The sequence below is a fragment of the Myxocyprinus asiaticus genome, chromosome 10 (genome assembly GCF_019703515.2).
Source record: "Myxocyprinus asiaticus isolate MX2 ecotype Aquarium Trade chromosome 10, UBuf_Myxa_2, whole genome shotgun sequence".
In the NCBI taxonomy this organism is placed as follows: Eukaryota; Metazoa; Chordata; class Actinopteri; order Cypriniformes; family Catostomidae; genus Myxocyprinus; species Myxocyprinus asiaticus.
Genome location: NC_059353.1, coordinates 17,086,324 through 17,108,096, shown reverse-complemented (window position 1 = coordinate 17,108,096; position 21,773 = coordinate 17,086,324). Strand labels below are relative to the sequence as shown.

The window sequence follows — 21,773 nt, the reverse complement described above, 5'->3', positions numbered from 1 at the left end:
ATGCTATACTATCCTGTAATATGCTACACTATACAATACAACTCTATTCTATACAATACGATAATACACCATTCAATACTACAAAATATTATACTATGCTATGCAACTACTACACTACACTATACTACACAATAATAAATTATACTATGCTATGCTATACTATACTATGCAATACTATATTATACTAAGTTATACAATACTATACTATACTATAATATGCTGTACTACACTATTAATACAATACAATACTATATTATACTACACTATACTATACTATAATATGCCATTCTATACTACATAACATTAGATTATAATATACTATGCCATGCAAAACTATATTATACTATGATTTACAATACTATACTATACTATAATATGCTGTATTATATTATTATATACGGTACAATACAATACTATTTTATACTACACTATACTATAATATGCCATTCTATACTATACAACATTAGATTATACTACACTATGCAATGCTATTCTATACTATACAATACTTTACAATTCAATGCTATGCTATGATCTGCTATACAATACAATACTTTACTACAATATGCTGTCCTATACTGTGATATACAAAACAATACAATACTATACTACACTATACTATACTATAATATGGCATTCTTTACTAAACAACATTAGATTATACTATGCTATACAATACAATACTATACTATACAATACTATGCTACAATATACTACACTATGCTATGCTATACTATCCTTTTCTATTCTACACTATACTGTAATGTGCTTTATTATACAATATAATGCTATTCTATTACATACTATACTATGTTATACTATTCTTTACTATACTATAATATGCCACTCTATACTTTAAAATATTATACTATGCTCCTACTATACTACTGTATACTACACTAGGCTATACTACACAAGAATAATGCTATGCTCTACTATACTATGCAGTAATATACTATACTTTGCTGTGCTATGCTATGCTTTGATATACAGTACTATCTATACTTCCCCATACTATGCTTTGCTGTACTATACTGTACTGTACTATATTATACTATAACATAATATATATATATATATATATATATATATATATATATATATATATATATATATATATACTACAACATACTATCCTATACTACAAAGGGATATGGATTCACAAGGATTTCACATTTGACATTAAGTTATTAAAATCTTAATACTAGATTCCTTTTCTATTATATTTATTCTGCCCATTTCAACTGCATTCTTCACCTGGCACACCATAGTACACCCCTTATATGTCATGAATAATATCTTATTGTATATTGTGTCCTGTATATTGAATATTGTATGTATAATTTGTATACTGTATGTTATGTAATCCTGTGATTTTTGAAGGAACACACTAAGTTAAATTCCTTTTATGTCTAAAGGAACTTGCTAGGCCAATAAACATGAATTCCATTTTGCAGGGAACACACATAATAATAAGGGTACATGAGAACTCCTGGTGTGCATGCAGTTAAGGCAGACTATGTGTGGGTTCTCTGAGGACACTTTTTTCTCTTGCACTCATTGTTCTTGCGGCCTGAGGAAAGCCTCCTCACATTACTGTATTGTGAATGTGCGTGTGAGAGGTTGTGGGGGTGTGACGGGGTGGCTCAGCGCTGGTCTTTATCAGAGAGTTTAGTGAAGAATTAACTCTCTCTGATCTGAAATGCATTAAGCAGAAGAAAGCGTGTGTTTGCATGTGTGTGTGTGTGTGTGTGTGTGTGTGTGTGTGTGTGCGTGTGTGTGTGTGTGTGTGTGTGTGTGTTTTGAAAACGAGGACTCACGGCATGCCGACTGTGAAGTTTCTCCAGCAGGGTGTAGTCCGTGCCTTTAGGGAATCTGCTCTCTTCATTGATAAGAGCCAACATGCCCAGTTTCTGCAGGGAAGAGCACATTTAGCCAAGCACACACACACACACTCGGGCACTCCACATTAACCACAGAGTTCTCTATAACAGTGGGCAGTCATTTATTACCATTAGTGTCCAATACAGCCTTTCCAATTACGCACATATTTATTTATCATGTCATGTTGCCTTTTGTACAACAACATAATGTCCCATAGTTCATATGTAGAGAAACAATTGCATTTGATCTTTTTCAGTGACAGTGTAATAGCAGTTGGAATAGTATTGAAAATGCATCTTTTTTTATGACATTTCAGCTTTTTGCCACTTTTACTGATACAGATACCCTGACAGCACATTTGTCATTTAACCAGAAGCTAGCATTTTTACTGCAATTTATAATCCACCGTTTCTAAAAGGTTTCCTGTCAGATGTCAGAATGACATTACGCAGATGTATTTGCAGCATTTGGGAATTAGAATATATGTTAATCCACTTTTTTATGAAATGTATCAGGTTTGCTAATACTTTGCTTTCCAGATCATGCAATCTAAACAGACTTTTTAGTGGCATGTGTGCTTACTGTGTAGTGGAATGAGGATAAGAAATGATACAGAGAAGAGAAAGGAGCTGGATTTGTGAATGTTGCGCCATGGCTCAGTTCAACTCATGATGTGCATGAGACAACATACCGGTAAGCGTCAGTGGCATTACTGTATTTACATATTCATGCATTTGCTGTGTCCAAAACTCAGTTGCTCATTCACCATTCAATACATATTGAATGACACATATGAGTGTAAATAAGTGAATTCAGACACAGCTGTACGGTACTGCGGTTTGTATAAGACGTTATATACACGTTGTATCCCAAATGACGAAATAACTACTTGCTATCCGATGCATTCAGACTGAAATGCTGGAAAGCATATTTCATGTTTTTTTCCTAGTCGGTTACACCTGAAAGAATCTAGCAAATGTGCTATCTTCTAGGCATGAGGCCACTCAAAAATGGTGTCTAATAAGATTTGTGTGGTCAAAGTGTGGGCTGATTAAAGGTTAAAGGTTAAGGAGTAACCTTTTCGATCAGATCCAGACACTCCGCGTTGTCCATCCAATCGATGGCTTCCCAGTATATTCCCTCCCTGTACGAAGACACAAGAGAATCTCTTGAGCAATAGAAACACACACACACACACACACACACACACACACACACACACACACACACACACACATCACAGCATACACACTATACAAAAATATACAAAGGTGGTATTCTCCTCAGGGTTCATGTGATGAAATGAGCTATGACCGGGCTCTGTTGACCCCCCTCAGCCAGCACATTTCAACACAAGAACACAACTGTGTGGGAAAGAGGAGACCCATTCACACATCTGGCAGTGTGCCTCCATAGTCACTATAACAAGAACAGGCAGAGAACCCCGCCACCCCCCTGTGCCCTGAGTTCATCTGGTATCTCTCCATCACTCTACCATAAAAGTGAGCTGAGGACACTTCAGTGTCCTGTACCGAGAGCAGACAGCCTCTCCTGAACATTTACACTTCTAGTATGTTGCATCTCCACCCTTCTATGCTACTTAACCCTTTTATGATCTAAGCTTTCTGTAACACCTGATAGCTAGGTACACGTCTACAGAACGGTATGTGTTGGTCACTTCGGGTTTCCTGAAGCAATTTATGCTCTGATGATGATGTAACTTGGCCCCGAAACACACTCAACATGGCAAGTACATGAACGCAAACACTTTGCAATTTCACGTGTCATTGTGTTCTGAAATGTGTCAGGACGCAATTCGTAACGCAACGCAAGTATTGTTGCATTCTCATCACTGCCACAAGAGGCTCTCCTGTGAGCATTAGTGTAAACTGCGTTCTTCTATGGTCAGTGTAATCTTTCATGTCAACTACTGCGGCTCATCAATTAAAAAGAATCCTGGTAAGTTAATTAAACTGTCGACATGTTTATATCTAGCTACTTGAATAATAACTGCCTGTCTATCTATCTATCTATCTATCTATCTATTGCCTTCTTGAGTACTGAGGATGGTTTTTAACACCAACCTACACAAGATTGCAAATTAAAGGTTATGTTTTGTTTTTTGTTTTTTTGTTAAAATACTTTCTCCTCTACCAGCTTAAAGGAAGCGTTCACCCAAAAACGAAAACCAAAAAATTATTTAATCATTAACTCACTTTCATGCCATCCCAGATATGTATGACTTTCTTTCTTCTGCGGAACATAAACAAAGATTTTTAGAAGAATATCTCAGCTCTGTAGGTCCTTTTAATGTAAGTGAATGGTGGCCGGACCTTTGAAGTGCCACAAATCACATAAGGGCAGCATAAAAGTAATCCATATGACTCCAGTGGTTTAATATACAGTATGTCTTCTGAAGTGATGCAATCAGATCAATATTTCAATCCATTTTTACTATAAATCTCCACTTTCACTTTCAGATGTGAATATGAAAGTGATAGTGGAGATTTACAGTAAAAAAGGACTTAAATATTGGTCTGTTACTCACCTACACCTATTATATCACTTCTGAAGACATGGATTTATCTACTGGAATCGTATGGATTACTTTTATTCGGCCTTTATGTGATTTTTGGAACTTATCACCATTAATTTAGATTTTATGCAGAGCAAAGAAAGTCATACACATCTGAGATGGCGTGAGGGTGAGTAAATGATGAGAGAATTTTCATTTTTGGGTGAACTATTCCTATAACTTGGATTGACAACTATAAGTAAACCATTTGTAGGCTGATTCCTAAAAAAAAGTGTAAACAATATGGCTTTGTGGCACTTTCAAAACATTGCTCTGTTTGTTGAGCATCCCGACTAGTCTGACATTGCAACATTGGCTAAACTAATGGTGTGGTAGGCCAATGGCAGACAGTGGGAGTGTTCAGTATTTTTGCAATTCCATTCGGTGCCACTAGTGGGACAAAAATTACACAACCCACATTTAAGTATGTACAATGGAACTATGCGCTTCAAAGCATACATGTTTGTGTATTTGTATAGAGTATGTTTTTGCTCTCATGACTGTGCATAAATATAATTTTTTAATCAATCGATCAATATAGAGGATGCAATAAATTGTAGGACTATCTAAGCTGGTTTCCTAGAGCCAAATTATGTCTAATAAAAGCAATAAAGCACTTTCCTGCTTGGAACTTAGCAGTGTCACTGGCAAGACTCACCTGTTATATTCAAGCTGCTCCAGGGAAAAGATGTGCTTGTTGAAGTACTCCTGGAGCTTCTCATTGGCGTAGTTAATGTTGAACTGCTCAAACCGGTTTACCTGGAAGGGGAAAAGACATAAAAATATGATAATATGCCATCGGCAGTCTCTGTCTGTCTGAAGCATTTCACCTCTGTGCAATCTCTAGCAAAAACTCTCACCTCGAAGTTCTCAAAGCCAAAGATGTCCAAAATGCCAATGGACTTGAAGTTGTCTTTTCCTTTGATTTTCTGGTTGATTCGGGCAATGATCCAAGAAAAACATTGGGAATACAATGCCATGGCCACAGAGTCCCGGGAATCAATCGCCTTTGGAGAGCAGGGCAGGGACAAATTTTAATTTAGACATTTTTTCCTTTAGTTAGCCTCCAACAGTGCAATTCAAAACCACAACATAAACAACCAATTTCTCTAGAGATTATAACAAAATACTAAAATGTCTGTTTGCATTTCGACATCACAAAATAAAAAAATAGAAAAATAAAATTAAGTTCACATAATAGTTTGAACCTAAAGGGTTATTTTCTGTAGTCGTGCATGTCTTTAAACCACAGAGTGCAAAGTTATATTGTTTGAAAACATAATGGATGTCTTTCAGGATTTATTGCCAAGACTGTGTAAGATACAATGGCCCCAAAAATTTGGACACACAAAGAGACGTTCAAAACTTCATGAAGCCACTAAAATGACATCGGGACAAGTTAGTTAAAAGTTATTAGAATTTTTTTTTAAGAAAATTAAAGTTAGTTCTGAGAAATGTCTAGCATCATTTGTGTGATATTTTGTTATCTAATGCAATGAATGGCATTCGTATATTTGTAGGTGTGACTTAAGTGTTCAAATACGTTTTGGGGCCAATGTACTGTCCGTGTATGAGTATCGAAACAATAGAACTATTGAGGGCACATTTTTGCACTGAAGCAATCTGATTTAGTGAAAGTTTTTCATCTTTATTTGACCAAAATATCCATTTCCGAGCTCTTGCAGTAAGTAGTTTCATGCCTTTCCTTCAAGTTTCTGCCCGCTCGTGCAAAAGTGATGAAAAGTGGGGAAGCTGCTGATAAATATCTTCTGGATTTTCAAGCCCTTATTAAACAGTTCAACTCATAAACCCAGCAATAACCCTGTGCCACTGTTACTGAATTACAGGAGGAGAGAAAGTTAATACCTACAAATTAGCCTCTGCTATTCCTAAGAATGTCAAACTCCCCTCTATTGTTTCAGGAACACTATAATTCATCAGTCATAGACACTTCTGTCTGATTCTCAATAGTGTGCTGGCTCCAACAGAAAGACCTGAAAGAATGCCTGTTTGTGCAGGATACAGCCAATGGCAGCTGTTGTATGAAGAAAAAAGGAGGAGAAATAAGTGCCTCTATTAAGACATGGCCCTGCTTTATGACCGCTGACACAGGCTGGGGTTAGTGGCCATTGTCTTTGTTCATGAAAAGATTGCTTGTCTGTTTCTGCTGAGCCTGTCACAAAGGCTTGGGCATGTTGTTCATGCAGGTCAAGATTTATGAGATAATGTGGGCTGAGGTCTCTTAATTCTTTTTTATGCACAGTTTTGCACACCCTTTCCCTCCCATCAGTCTCTCTCTCTCTCTCTCTCTCTCTCTCTCACTCAATTACAACAGTTTCACATTCTAAAAAAACAAAACAACAAGCTTTTGATTTTTATTCTCTTGACCATGAACTTGCATTGCGGATAAGAGGAATTCTTTAATAATGAGTTTTGAGAAGCTTCTTGGTCTCCGCTTCACTGCTTCACTCTACTTCACTGACTTGTCTCTTGTGTTTAACTTGCATATTTGTGTAATAGACTGCCCCCATCAGGCGGCTGGTAACCGCTGTCTCCACTTTCTGCCTCTATTGTGTTTTTTCTTATGAGATCTTTATCACCGTTATTATAGCAGGAATCTGAGGGGACAAAAAACAGGAAATGGTACCAAGTCACGCAAAGACGTTTTGTCAGGCGTGTGGGTGTGAGCATGTTTTTATATGACAGTGAAGTCGGCAGTGAGTCTGAGGATGCAGGAAAAAAGAAGCAGAGCAGTGCAGTGAGGGCACATCAGAGACATGCCAGGACATGATGGGTAACAAAAAAAAAAAAAAATCCTTTTGAAATCACTCCCAAAAGTTATGTAAAATGTAAATGAACCAAATCGAATTGGTGCATAAATGTAGAGTGTGAGGTCACAGATGTGTGTTTATTGGCATTATACAATGCCTTTAAATTCTGATTGGACAAGCCACTTTCAGAGGCAAAACTATCGGTTTATTATTAATAATAATTATATATATATATATATATATATATATATATATATATATATATATATATATATATATATATATATATATATATTTTTTTTTTTTTTTTTTTTTTTTTTTTTACCATAAATACGTTTTTGACATCTCCCTGGAATCTCACTTATCATTCTTTCAAACTTTACCTAAACCTGGATGGATGAATGGATGCATGCGTTTACCTGTTCCACAGTGAGTGGTGAGCAGATCTCTTCTCCTCTCAGAATCATGGAGCGCTGAGTCAGAACCTCAGACAGCTGGAAGGAGTCGAGCCCCAGTAGATCACTGACAACACTGACCACTGTCATTAAAATAAACACACACTGCATTAGACATAATGGGATAGTTCGCTCAACAATGAAAATTCATAATTTACTCACCCTCATGCCATCCCAGATGTGTGACTTTCTTTTTTCTGCAGAACACAAATTAAGATTTTTAGAAGAATATCTCAGTTCTGTAGGTCAATAAAATGCAAGTAAATGGTGATCATGCCTTTAAAGCTCCAAAAAAGAGATAAAGTCAGCATAAAAGTGGTTTAATCAATGTGTTCTGAAGTGATCCAGTTGGTTTTGGTGAGAACAGACCAAAATATAATTCCTTTTTCACTGTACATCTGGGCGATCATCATTTCAAGCTTGATTACACTTCCTATAAGCTCCAACTAGCGCTCATGCGTCAAGCATTAGGAGGCTAAATCAAGCTTGAAATCATGATTGTGCCTAGAGACTGCAATGACAAGATGTACAGTGAAAAAGGAGTTATATTTCATTCTGTTCTCACTCAAAACCAACTTGATCGCTTCAGAACACATTGATTAAACCACTGGAATCTTATGGATTACTTTTATGCTGACTTTATCTCCTTTTTGGAGCTTTTGGAGTTCTGTTCACCATTCCCTTGCATTGTATGGACCTACAGAGCTGAAATAAAATCTTCATTTGTGTTCTGCAGAAGAAAGAATGTCATACACATCTGGGATGGCATGAGCGTGAGTAAATGTTGAAAAAAAATTCATTTTTTGGGTGAACTAACTCTTTCAGTTACACAAAAGTGTAAAGTGAGCATGCATACATACTTAATGGAAACTAGGCAGAGAATACTACCAGGGTTATGTCTCTGTGGCCTAAAGTGCACTGTGTACACGATAGATGAATTTTTGAATAATATACCTGCCACTCTTTCCATAATGTACGATGACTTAATTAAATTTAAACTTAATTTTGGTCTGTTCTTCACACAAAACTATCATATGACTTCAAAAGACCACTTTTAAGATACTTTTATAGTACTTTTTTTTTGTCATTTTGGAACTCAACAGCCCCAAACCCATTTCACTTTTGAGTGAACTTTCCCTTAAATGATCTGACAAGGTCAAAGCTGACACTGCTCTTAATCTGTACCCAAGTACACTGACGTTATTGACACATCTTGGAACAAGTCCAAAATTAAGATAAGCAATCACCCCTTTGAAATGTGGTTAAATGCAATTGGCAGAGTGAATTCTGACACGTTGCAGCATGCCTCTGCACGCACTAGTCATTGTAGGCCTGTACTCATGCCTCTTGACAGTTAAAATATAGACTGACATTGTGTGCCAGGACCACAGGTGCTATTCAATAGGTTCTTCCGCTAAGAAAACTATTACAGAAACATTTATAACACGCTAGCTGTGCTTCCGACAAAAGCTTATCTGTCTCGAACCTCCTTTAGTGGTGATCTGAGCACCCCCGGCGGTCATGAACTCGATGTTGCCGATCTGTAAGACCCCAGACAGCAGCTTAAAGACATCCCGGATCTCTTCCTCAGTGAACTCCATCACCTTTAATGCTTCCTAAAGTCATTAAACAGAAGGGGAAAAAAAAGACATCAGCATTCTATTTTAGCATATTGAACAGATATGGTTGATAATGACAGAAAATTATTGGAGACAGAAAGGGGATATGGCATCAAAAACATTTCAGGTCAAACTTGAACCTGCATCAGCCGGATGAGCACCAAGGCTCAATGTGTAAAGAGCAGTGAGTGTCTCATTGTGTTTATGTTCAGTATACAGTGTGGTTAAGAGGTTTTGTTGTTATCCTGACATGAATATTGTTGCTTGACCAATAAAAATAAATGTAATTGTGAAATAGAACAAATATGCCATCACTTTGAACATACTTATTTTTTGAAAAGGCAATACAATAAAAGGTATGTTACATAAAAAAGAAAAAAAAAGAAAACTGGATATGTCTTTAACCGTAATTCTTTTTATTAAACAAGCCCTTAACTTCAGTTGTATACGTTAAATAGTTTACAAATAAAGAGATGGTGTAGTGCCCTCTAGTGGGAGATCTTTAAAGTCCAATAAAAGACTTGCAAGTTTCATGAAATATAGCACACGGACTAATAAAAAAGACTATTAATACTAATACAGCACTAACTCCTGTGTGTTCATGACACAAGAAACAGTCTGAGAGTCAAGAATGTTGTTAAAGACAATAAGTTTAATCAACAAACCAAAACAATACATGATAAAAGAGAAAGTGTCATTCACATTGACTTACCATCACACTCTCATAGAGTTGTTTGTCATCCAGACTCCTGTCTTTTACACAGCCAGACTGATTCAGGTAGTGATACGCCTCAGGAAAATCAGCCAGCATATACATTTCTGACCAGAAAGAAAAAGAAAAACAAAGATTCAGGCTAGTAGTTAAAGGATAATATTAATAATCGGTTTGGAATGGTTGGACACACTTGACCGAGTTTAGGTTTCTCATGATCTTTTGATCTAAAGGCTTATGCTTAAATACCAGTATTTCAAATCAGTATTGTAGAAAAATATTAATTGTGCCTATGTATGAATTTCCTCCCTTTTTTTTTTTTAATGGATGAGTTGGACTGACATTGCCCATGAAGTTGGTTAAGACGATGTCCACAGTGTGCAGAGCTGTAATCTAGGCAAAGGGTTTCTACAACAAATCAGATCAAATATAACATGGTTTTGATTTGTTTAACATTTTTTCGTCACTACTTCATTCCCATACTTCCATTTGTGTTATTTCATATTTTGTTTTGTTTCATGACTTCATGACTATTATTCTAAGATGTACAAAACAGTTATAATAAAGAATGAGTAAATGTGTCTAAACTTTTGACTGAAGTGCATTTGTTTTGGCATGGTATATTCTATTCTCCTTCATTGAGAGACATCTCACCTCTGTGCTCACGGTTAGCACCTGACAACAAGGCATAGAAAATATGATAGTTCCTCTCTCCTGGATTCTGCCGGACAACTCGGTTCTGGAATGTAATTTAAAATGTTAAGCATTTACAGGAAAAATGATTCTGTGAGACAAGAATATACTATATGTGCAGGGCTATAAAGGTCTTGTATTACATTAGCAAATAAAAAAGATAGCTACCTTTTCAAGTAAATAATCAATAATACAGCCACCCTGGATGTTGCCACTCTGAGAGAAGTGAAGCTGAATGAACTTGCCAAAGCGACTGGAGTTGTTGTTGTAAACTGTTTTTGCATTTCCAAATGCCTCCATTATTGGACTGGAACAGAAGATCAATATAAAAGTGATAAAATCGAAGGAAGATAACAATGCAGATGAGTATAAAGTATGTGTCAGAAATTAACCTTCTATAGCAAATTTTTAGTTTTAGCGCCATATAACACAGTGTGTTGTCCTTTTATGTAAAATACTTTTATGTCATCGACTGGTTGCAACAGTATCAGAAACAGAAGCGGCATTTTAAACATGTAAATTGCAATGAAAAGCATCTTCTTTGCACTAAGTGCAAATAGTGTTAGATGCTATTTACACCCAGGTGCAAATAGTGGCAGATACTATTTGCACTCCTGATTAAATACTAACATACATTATAACTGCAGTGTATTTATTATTTAGTATTATATTATTTTGTGTCCCACAGACACATTACACCAACCCCTACCCCTAAACCTAACCCTAACCTTTCCTTACAAAAATGTATTATGGCTTTACTACAGTAACCATAGTATCACCAAGGTATTTTGTAGTAAAGTCATAGTATCCACAAAAATAAACATGGTTACTATATTGACACTATACTACTGTAGTAAAACCATGGTTAACTGCATTAAAACTATGGCTTCTGCCTAAAACTGGTTACTACAATATTACTATAGTAATTACTATACATGGTTAATTTGACCCAGATCAAACCCTTTTCTGAACTCCCTGACATCACTGTGACTAAATCACAGTGAGGAAATTAACCTTTAAAGGAATAGTTCACCCAAAAAATGAAAATTCTCATCATTTACTCACCCTCATGCCATCTCAGATGTGTATGACTTTTTTTCTTCTGCAGAACACAAACAAAGATTTTTAGAAGAATATCTCAGCTCTGTAGGTCCATACAATGCAAGTGAATGGTGGCCAGAACTTTGAAGCTCCAAAAAGCATATAAAGGCACGTAAAAGTAATCTTTAAAACTCCAGAGGTTTAATCCGTGACTTCAGAAGTGATATGATAGGTGTGGGCGAGAAACAGATCAATATTTAAGTCCTTTTTTACTATAATTCTCCACTTTCACTTTCACATTCTTCTTATTTTGTTTTTGTGATTCGCGTTCTTTGTGCACATCGCCACCTACTGGGCAGGGAGGAGAATTTATAGTAATAAAGCACTTAAATATTGATCTGTTTCTCACCCACATCTGAAGATATACAGGTGCATCTCAATAAATTAGAATGTCGTGGAAAAGTTCATTTATTTCAGTAATTCAACTCAAATTGTGAAACTCGTGTATTAAATAAATTCAATGCACACAGACTGAAGTAGTTTAAGTCTTTGGTTCTTTTAATTGTGATGATTTTGCTCACATTTAACAAAAACCCACCAATTCACTATCTCAAAAAATTAGAATACATCATAAGACCAATAAAAAAAACATTTTTAGTGAATTGTTGGCCTTCTGGAAAGTATGTTCATTTACTGTATATGTACTCAATACTTGGTAGGGGCTCCTTTTGCTTTAATTACTGCCTCAATTCGGCGTGGCATGGAGGTGATCAGTTTGTGGCACTGCTGAGGTGGTATGGAAGCCCAGGTTTCTTTGACAGTGGCCTTCAGCTCATTTGAATTTTTTGGTCTTTTGTTTCTCATTTTCCTCTTGACAATACCCCATAGATGGGGTTCAGGTCTGGTGAGTTTGCTGGCCAGTCAAGCACACCAACACCATGGTCATTTAACCAACTTTTGGTGCTTTTGGCAGTGTGGGCAGGTGCCAAATCCTGCTGGAAAATGAAATCAGCATCTTTAAAAAGCTGGTCAGCAGAAGGAAGCATGAAGTGCTCCAAAATTTCTTGGTAAACGGGTGCAGTGACTTTGGTTTTCAAAAAACACAATGGACCAACACCAGCAGATGACATTGCACCCCAAATCATCACAGACTGTGGAAACTTAACACTGGACTTCAAGCAACTTGGGCTATGAGCTTCTCCACCCTTCCTCCAGACTCTAGGACCTTGGTTTCCAAATGAAATACAAAACTTGTTCTCATCTGAAAAGAGGACTTTGGAACACTGGGCAACAGTCCAGTTCTTCTTCTCCTTAGCCCAGGTAAGATGCCTCTGATGTTGTCTGTGGTTCAGGAGTGGCTTAACAAGAGGAATATGACAACTGTAGCCAAATTCCTTGACATGTCTGTGTGTGGTTGATGCCTTGACCCCAGCCTCAGTCCATTCCTTGTGAAGTTCACCCAAATTCTTGAATCGATTTTGCTTGACAATCCTCATAAGGCTGCGGTTCTCTCGGTTGGTTGTGCATCTTTTTCTTCCACACTTTTTCCTTCCACTCAACTTTCTGTTAACATGCTTGGATACAGCACTCTGTGAACAGCCAGCTTCTTTGGCAATGAATGTTTGTGGCTTACCCTCCTTGTGAAGGGTGTCAATGATTGTCTTCTGGACAACTGTCAGATCAGCAGTCTTCCCCATGATTGTGTAGCCTAGTGAACCAAACTGAGAGACCATTTTGAAGGCTCAGGAAACCTTTGCAGGTGTTTTGAGTTGATTAGCTGATTGGCATGTCACCATATTCTAATTTTTTGAGATAGTGAATTGGTGGGTTTTTGTTAAATGTGAGCCAAAATCATCACAATTAAAAGAACCAAAGACTTAAACTACTTCAGTCTGTGTGCATTGAATTTATTTAATACACGAGTTTCACAATTTGAGTTGAATTACTGAAATAAATGAACTTTTCCACGACATTCTAATTTATTGAGATGCACCTGTAGATTTAACCATTGGAGTTGTATAGATTACATTTATGCTGCCTTTATGTGCTTTTTGGACCTTCAAAGTTCTGGCCACCATTCACTTGTATTGTATGGACCTACAGAGCTGAGATATTCTACTAAAAATCTTTGTGTTTCCACCAGACTATTTGAGTGCAAATAGCAGCATTGTGTGGCATGTGATATTTACACCTAGCGCAAACAGTAACTCTGTTTAAATATTTTATATAAAAAATAAAAAATAAATTAAAACTTGTCAATTTTGGGGGTTAATTGTTTAGTGTCTGCCCTGGTATAAAGTATACTGTTTGTGACAGTGTGTATGTATTACCTGCTCTGTACGATGGCCTGCTCCACCCGTGTGGTTTTCTCTGAGAGCGGAGAGCCTGTCGAATTTTGACTCATGACAGACAGAAACTTCAGCAGCAGTTTGGTGCTTTCCGTCTTCCCAGCACCACTCTCTCCACTTACATCAAACACACGGCGCATGTTAATACAAATTATCAATGCAACTGTCCACTTTTGGAGTTTTTGTTTCAAGTTTCCTTTTTTTAATTTTTTTTTGTTTTTTTTTTTCAAAAGTGTTGTTTAAAAAAATGAAAACCACTGTACTAAGCAAATACATCCGACCTTCTTTCCAAGAAGTGTTATGCAATAAACCTTGCCTTATAAATCAAATGTAATCCATTTCTAGATTCAGTGGTTGCGCTCTGATTGGATTACAGTCCTTTGGAATCGCATATTACCAAAACATCTATGTACATCAGTCATTTTGTATGCACAAAATTCCAATAAAAACTCTAGTGAGTTTTATATCAAGTGCGTCTGATTAACTGTCCATTAAAATTGCAATTTAATTCCTTAAAAATGTCATAATACAGAATTTTCATGAAACTCCAAGATGGTAGTCAATGTAAAACTAGCTGGACCTTACCTGATGAGCACACACTGACTATCATGCCTCTTCCACAGACAGCGGTAACACTCGTTAGCCACAGCAAAAATATGTGGAGGTAGTTCACCCAGGTGATGTTTGCTGTACACGTTCACCGCCTCTGTGTCATAAAGACCTGCAATCTTTTTATAAGGATTCACAGCTGCCAGGATGGAGCCAATGTTAGTCTGCAAGGAAAATGGCCACCAATCAGAACAAAAAATGTGGAGCTTATAGTGTTGACCTTTTTGATACATTATGTGAGAGGATATATGGAAATTTAGCAGAAAGAGAGAGTTTATGAATTTCTGAGCTCTGCGGAAATATTGGAGGTTTTACTTCCCAGTACTGCCAGGCAATTAAACTATCTGGCCAAATATTTTGTACTGTAGTATTAAAATGTCAAAGATTTCCAAGTGCTGATTAATTGTGATCATATCTATGAAGCATGGGAAAAGTATGTTTTTAGCTGCCAATAAGAGTGTAATACTCTGAGCTCTGTTTGACACATCAATTCATTATGGACAATTTCACATATTTTCCCTCAGAACCAGTGCAGAAAACGTGAAGGGTAAAGTATCATACTAAACAAAAACAAAAAAGGCTTTCAAGACATGGGGGAGGCAAAGAAGAAACAAAACTTCTTTAAACATGAACGTCAAGTAGTTCCATTGCTTCAGACTACAAATAATGATCAACATCTGAAATCAACAACACAATATAAGAACAGATCAAGAGAATCAACAATTCCTGACTTTAAGCAAAACATTGTTTTAGAAATATGCTTAGAACGCAGGACTTTCTTTTAACTTTTAACAATATTAATTACACAAGCTTTATTAAAAATGTCATCTAGCCATATCTTGGATGAAACAACAGAATTAATATTAATCAATATTCACTTCATCTGGAAATGTTTGATCTACAAATATCCTTATTTAACATTTTTTACAAGGAAAATCCTGCACACAGTTAAGCTGGCATTAAATTGCCTTACAGTTTTATAGAACAAAGTTCTTTTGTTCTTTTGAATTAGTGTGCACGTAGGTTTCCTTAGCAATACTTTGCAGACATAATTGTTATTGCTACATGTAAATATGCTAAATGAGACAAAAGTAAATATTATATCAAGTAAATATTTGTGTCTAATGCAAGCATGCCAGCTGTGTGTAAATATGTGGTTGTGTATAAAAAAACGTAGCTTACATAAATGAGGTCCTTTTGGTAGCGCAGGTAGAGGTTGTGCATGATGGCGGCCTCATGTAATTCGGCCAGAGAGGACATGTCCTCCACTCCACTGATGCTGGTGGGATGCATTGGGAAAACCTTAAGCCTATTCACCTCACCCAGATCCAAAGTGATCACCTTTAACACACACAAACACAAAAAGATGGAGTGATTAGCAACACACACAGTGGCAAGAGAAAGTATGTGAACCCTTTGGAATTAGCTGGTTTTCGGCATGAATTGGTCGTAAAATGTGATCTCATCTTCATCAAAGTCACAAGTAAAAACAAACATCAATGTGTTTAAGCTAACAAACACAAACAATTATAATCTTTAAAGTGTTTATTGAACACATCCCATTAAACATTCACAGTGCAGTGGAAAAAGTAAGTGAACCATTGGATTTAATAACTGGTCGTTCCTCCTTTGGCAGCAGTGACCTCAACCAAGCGTTTCCGGTAGCTGCGGATTAGACCTGCACAATGTTCAGAAGGAATTTTGGACCATTGTTCCTTACAGAACTGCCATCTTCTTAGGATGTCTGGTGTGAATGGCTCTCTTGAGGTCATTTCACAGCCTCTCTATTGGGTTAAGTTCTGGGCTTTGACTGGCCCACTCCAAAAGGTGAATTGTACAGCGGATTTACTTCAGTGTTTAGGGTCATTGTCCTGATGCAGTACCCAAATTCTACTGAGCTTCAGCTGGCACAAAGCCACCCTAGCATTATCATTATCCTGTAGGATATCTTGATAAACTTGGAAATTAATTTCTCCCTCAATGATGGCAAGTGGTCCAGGCCTGAAGCAGAAAAGCATCACCAAATCATGATGCTCCCTTCAACGTACTTCACCGTTGGGATGATATTTTTATGTTGGTATGCGGTGCCCTTTTTATGCCATACGTAGTGCTGCATGTTCTTCCCAAACAATTAAACCCTAGTTTTATCAGCCCACAAAACATTTTCCCAGTAGCGTTGTGGAGTGTCAAGGTGACCTTTGGCAAACTTCAGGCATGCAGCAATGATTTTTGGGAAAGCAGCGGCTTTCTTCGTGGTGTCCTGCCATGGACACAACGCCTGTTTAATGTTTTCCATATTGTAGACATCTCATGAACAGAGATGTTAACCAGTTCCAATGATTCCTACAAGTCTTTAGCTGTCACTTTATCTCACTGAGCATTCTCCGGTGTGCCTTTTGAGTCATCTTAGCTGAAAGGCCGTTTCTAGGGAGAGTAGCCACAATACTATATCAACAATTTGTCTAACTGTGGACAGATGAATATTTAAGCTCTTTGAGATAACTTTGTAACCCTTTTTAGCTTTATGTACAAGAACAATACAATAATTTGTGTGTTACTAGTTAAATTGTGTTTGTTCATTTTTGTAACTTAGATGAAGATCAAACCAGACTTTTAGCCAAATTTAAACATAAATGCAGGTAATTCAAAGGGGTTCACATACTTTTTCTTGCCACTATAGTAGGAAATTAAATTCATGTTCAAAATGTTGTGCTTGATAACTAATAATAGAAAATATATATTAAATTAGGAAAAAAAAGTATTTTTACATATGGACTCCAACTGTACATAAGAGTTGTCTTGCAAAACATATCTGATCCTCAAAAAAACTGCTGGCAGATAGACATTAACCACAGAAAATATGTACTTGTTTATTTTGTTAAATAAGAAATGAGTACACCGTTGACTGACACAACTGAATATGCATTTCCAAATGGCATGCGTGCACTTCAGAAAGCCAATGTGAGAAGAAATTAGCTGTGATTTATGCTGTTACAGTGCACACAGATAGAGCTGATTTACAGCAGTATATGTGACGGGTATATGTGCATGTAGCTTGTTTTACTGATTTGCCCAGGCCTGCTCGTTCTCTCCGTCTCTCTCTCTTTCTGCCAAGTTGTGTCACATTCCTGAAACTATACCCCCCATGACATCTTCAGAGCGCTCCCCTTACTTTTACTATCCTGAGCTCTTCCTCCACGATCTGTCCTAAGATATACTTGGACATGCTACATTATGTGAAAGTACAAGAGTGACGTCTCTATTACACACTGCATTTGAATTGGTTCTTTTTAATCTACCTAACTGATGTCCTTGAGGGATGAGGATTTCTTTAATTTGCTGAATTATACAGACAACATCTTGTGTATTTACAGTAATGCACTTTATGCGCAGTGCCATTATTCACCGATGCAAAAGAAATCACACTTTACTGGTGAACGGGCCACTTCACCATCCTGATTCCCCGCAGCGCTTCGGCAGGAGTTGTGTATTCTTATAAGCAATTGTATATTGTTATACTGTGTGTACACACATATATATATTTTTAAAGATGTCATTCCGTAAGTGTTCCTTGTGCGAGAGGCACATCCCGTCTTTAGATCAGCATGAGAGCTGCATTCACTGTCTGGGCCGCACCCACGCCGCTTCGCTCGCGAATCGCCCTCATTCTGAGGGACGATTCAGCTTCCCACGCTCTCCCGCCCACCTCTCCTGTGATACCCGAGGGATCACACGAGGAGGCACAGCGGGGCCGCGAGGTCAAGTAGGATGAATTTGAGGTGGTCCTCGTGTCGGCCCCGCGAGCCCCTCAATCTCCATGTAACGCGTCTATGCCGATACATTATGTGCATGAAAAGCTCCGGTCCTCAGGAGTGCAAGGCCTCGTCTCGTTCGCGGTTCTGACACTGGGGATGATGACGATGTCATGTCTCTCGCTGCATCAGGCAAGTGGTCAGAGGATTACGCTACCGCCCCTTCCTCCAGCGAGGGCGAGAAGCGTGTACGCGCCACTGACAAGGAGATGCTTTGCGTCCTTTCAAGGGCAGTTGAAGAGCTCGATATCGAGTGGTTTCCTCCAGAGGGACTTACACAATCTCACCTTGATGAATAGTTCCTGCAGTCCAGATGCCATCAAGCAACCGCGTCCCGTAGATCTGCCCCGTTCCTCCCTGAAGTTCATAACGAACTGTCAAAATCCTGGCCCGCACCCTATTCAGTTCACCCACGTAGCAATTACATCCTCTCCAATGTGGATCACTGGGAAGAAAATGGTTATGCCCAACTACCCCCCACCCTGAAAGAGGCGGTAGCGGCACATCTCTGCCCGACGAGTAGCAGGGCGTGGAACTCATGCCCTGTTCATCTTTCTAAGCCGTGTCGACTAACGTCCGCACTGACTGTAAGAGCATACTCAGCGGTGGGCCAAACTTGTTCAGTAAATCTCCTTTTTAGGAGTTCATGCGTACCCACCTCATGAATGAGCGCATACAGCCCATTCTTCGGTGTCTGTTTCAGTTCAAACTGAACATACATTACCACTGAAGTCATTTCATTTTCATGTGTATCGGGGTAACTCACCACTGTCTGGCTGCTCTAGCACCATGGACAACGCCAGCCTTTTACCAACAGGGTGTTATGCTGGGTCAAGTTTAAGAAAGAAAGTGCTGACCACAAATGCTTCCAACACAGATTGGGGCACGGTGTGTAATGGACGCCTGACTTTCGACACCTGGAAACAGGTGTGAAAAGGTCCTGACATGTCAACCGCCTAGAGCTATGCTCAAAGTTTATGTGGCAACTATATCTGTGTATAACGCACCTGAAGCTGGCGCCACTATATATAATCATAAAGTTCCTGGGGGGTCTGGGTAGCTCAGCGAGTATTGATGCTGACTACCACCCCTGGAGTCGCGAGTTCGAATCCAGGGCGTGCTGAATGAATCCAGCCAGGTCTCCTAAGCAACCAAATTGTCCCAGTTGCTAGGGAGGGTAGAGTCACATGGGGTAATCTCCACGTGGTCATTATAATGTGTGGTTCTCGCTCTCGGTGGGGCGCGTGATAAGTTGTGCGTGGATGCTGCGGAGAATAGCGTGAAGCCTCCACACGCGCTACGTCTCTGCGGTAATGCGCTCGACAAGCCATGTGATAAAATGCATGGACTGACGGTCTCAGACGCAGAGGCATCTGAGATTCGTCCTCCGCCACCTGGATTGAGGCAAGTCACTATTCCACTATGAGGATTTAGAGCGCTTTGGGATTTGGGCATTCCAGATTGGGGAGAAAATTAATAAAGTTCCTTAGAGGAGCAAGACGACTAAATCCACCTCGGCCGGCTATAGTCCCAATTTGGGACCTAACTTTGGTACTAAAACCGCTCGCAGGGCCCCCCTTCGAGCCTTTGGACTCTGTTGATTTGTGCATGCTCTCCATTAAGACCACACTACTGCTGGCTCTGTCCTCAGTAAAACGGGTCGGTGACTTACATGCACTATCAATTGACAATTCATGTCTGGAGTTTGGCCCTGGTCTTTCAAAGCCACTGTCAAACACAGAAAAGCCTATGTGCCTAAGGTTCTAACCACACCCTTCAGAGCACAGGAGGTTCATCTTCAAGCCTTCTTCCCTCCTCCATTTAATTCGGATGAGGAACAATCCTTACATTTGTTATGCCCTGTGCAGGTGCTACACACATACGTTGAGCGCACCCGCCAGTTCAGACTGTCTAATCAGCTCTTTGTGTGCTATGGAGGATGCACAAAAGGAAAGTCCATCTCCAAGAAAATACTTTCTCACTGGATCGTTGATGTGATTGCCCTGGCTCATGAGTCACAGGGTAAGATTTTCCCAATTGGTGTTAAAGCACGCTCAACTAGAGGCATGGCCTACTCATGGGCATGGATGAATGGTGTGTCTTTACAAGACATATGTTTTGCAGCAGGATGGTATTCTAAAAACACATTCGCAAGGTTTTACAACCTAGACGTAACGTCTCTCTCTTCACAAGTCATCTCTGTTTAGAGCACTTGCTATTTTGTTTACCAAACATATACTTATGCCCCTCCCTTTAAGTATGGGCTCCCCATCATTTTACACAACCGCCTGCATTCATGTCGTTGTAATATACCTTAAAGTCACAAGCACTTTCATTATAAATAGGATTCGTGAAGGGGTTAATTCATACTATATGACAATAGCTCATATATTCATTCTGAGTGCTCCCCTCCAGGCCCAACATGAGGGTCATTCACTTGCGGCATTCTCATGTCGGTCGCCGTCCCGTGGGACTGCGGCATCATGTTTCCTCTCTGGAAGGTTATGTCGTGTAGTGCGGCGTGATGGGATTCTGTTCCCCATATGTGATAGCAAACGCAATGTCAAGTGTACTGAGTCGTAAGGGAATGTCTCGGTTACGTACATGACCTCGGTTCCCTGAGATGAAGGGAACGTGACATTGCGAACGCTGGCAGCACTACAAGACTCAGAGTTCTTTTGAGGTGCAAGCGATGCGCTCCTTGTCCCTTAGTCAGAAAATTCTGAGGAATGGTGTTTGCGCACCTGCTTTTATAGCAAACACCTTCGTGCCTAAAAGGGCAGGACTCAAACACCATAGCCAATATTAGAATACTGGCATTATTGTAGAGAGGTTTCAACTAGGTTGCGTGGAATGTATTGTTCCCTTTGTCTCAGGGAACCAAGGTTACATAGCTGAGATGTTCTTCCTGGTAGTTGTATCAAAGCGGTGTAACAGATAAAGGATGAGCAAGGAGGAGGCGGGAATAGGCTGAACAGTCAACATAAAGTTTAATAAGAAATTCAACTTAAAACAAACCTAAACAAACACAGACACACATGCAATGCAGCTATGTGCGTCTCTCTCTCTCTCTCTGTCTCTCTCTCTCTCGAACTGGCACCTCCGGCTCCCTTTTATCTTGCTCTCCGCTGATCAGCTGATTCAGCGCCAGCCGTGCATCGTCACAGCCCGGCCACACCCTCCACCTTGACACACTCCTCCCCCACCCTATTCAGGCCGGGGCGCCACCAGTCTGACCAACTCCCCCCCCTCTC

General features: G+C 38.9%; 1 protein-coding gene across 1 annotated transcript in view; it reads right to left on the bottom strand.

The window, feature by feature from the left end:
• Positions 1-21,773, bottom strand: part of myo10l3 (myosin X, like 3) — a 112,005-nt gene that overhangs the window by 46,624 nt on the left and 43,608 nt on the right. Inside the window, exons 3-14 of the mRNA XM_051708809.1 lie at positions 15,890-16,048; positions 14,684-14,871; positions 14,081-14,215; positions 10,878-11,016; positions 10,671-10,755; positions 10,017-10,123; positions 9,172-9,301; positions 7,650-7,768; positions 5,320-5,466; positions 5,118-5,218; positions 2,962-3,028; positions 1,821-1,913 (exon numbers count right to left, since the gene is read on the bottom strand). Of these exons, the coding sequence (XP_051564769.1) occupies positions 1,821-1,913; positions 2,962-3,028; positions 5,118-5,218; positions 5,320-5,466; positions 7,650-7,768; positions 9,172-9,301; positions 10,017-10,123; positions 10,671-10,755; positions 10,878-11,016; positions 14,081-14,215; positions 14,684-14,871; positions 15,890-16,048 (1,470 nt within the window). The remainder of the gene's footprint in view (positions 1-1,820; positions 1,914-2,961; positions 3,029-5,117; positions 5,219-5,319; positions 5,467-7,649; positions 7,769-9,171; positions 9,302-10,016; positions 10,124-10,670; positions 10,756-10,877; positions 11,017-14,080; positions 14,216-14,683; positions 14,872-15,889; positions 16,049-21,773) is intronic.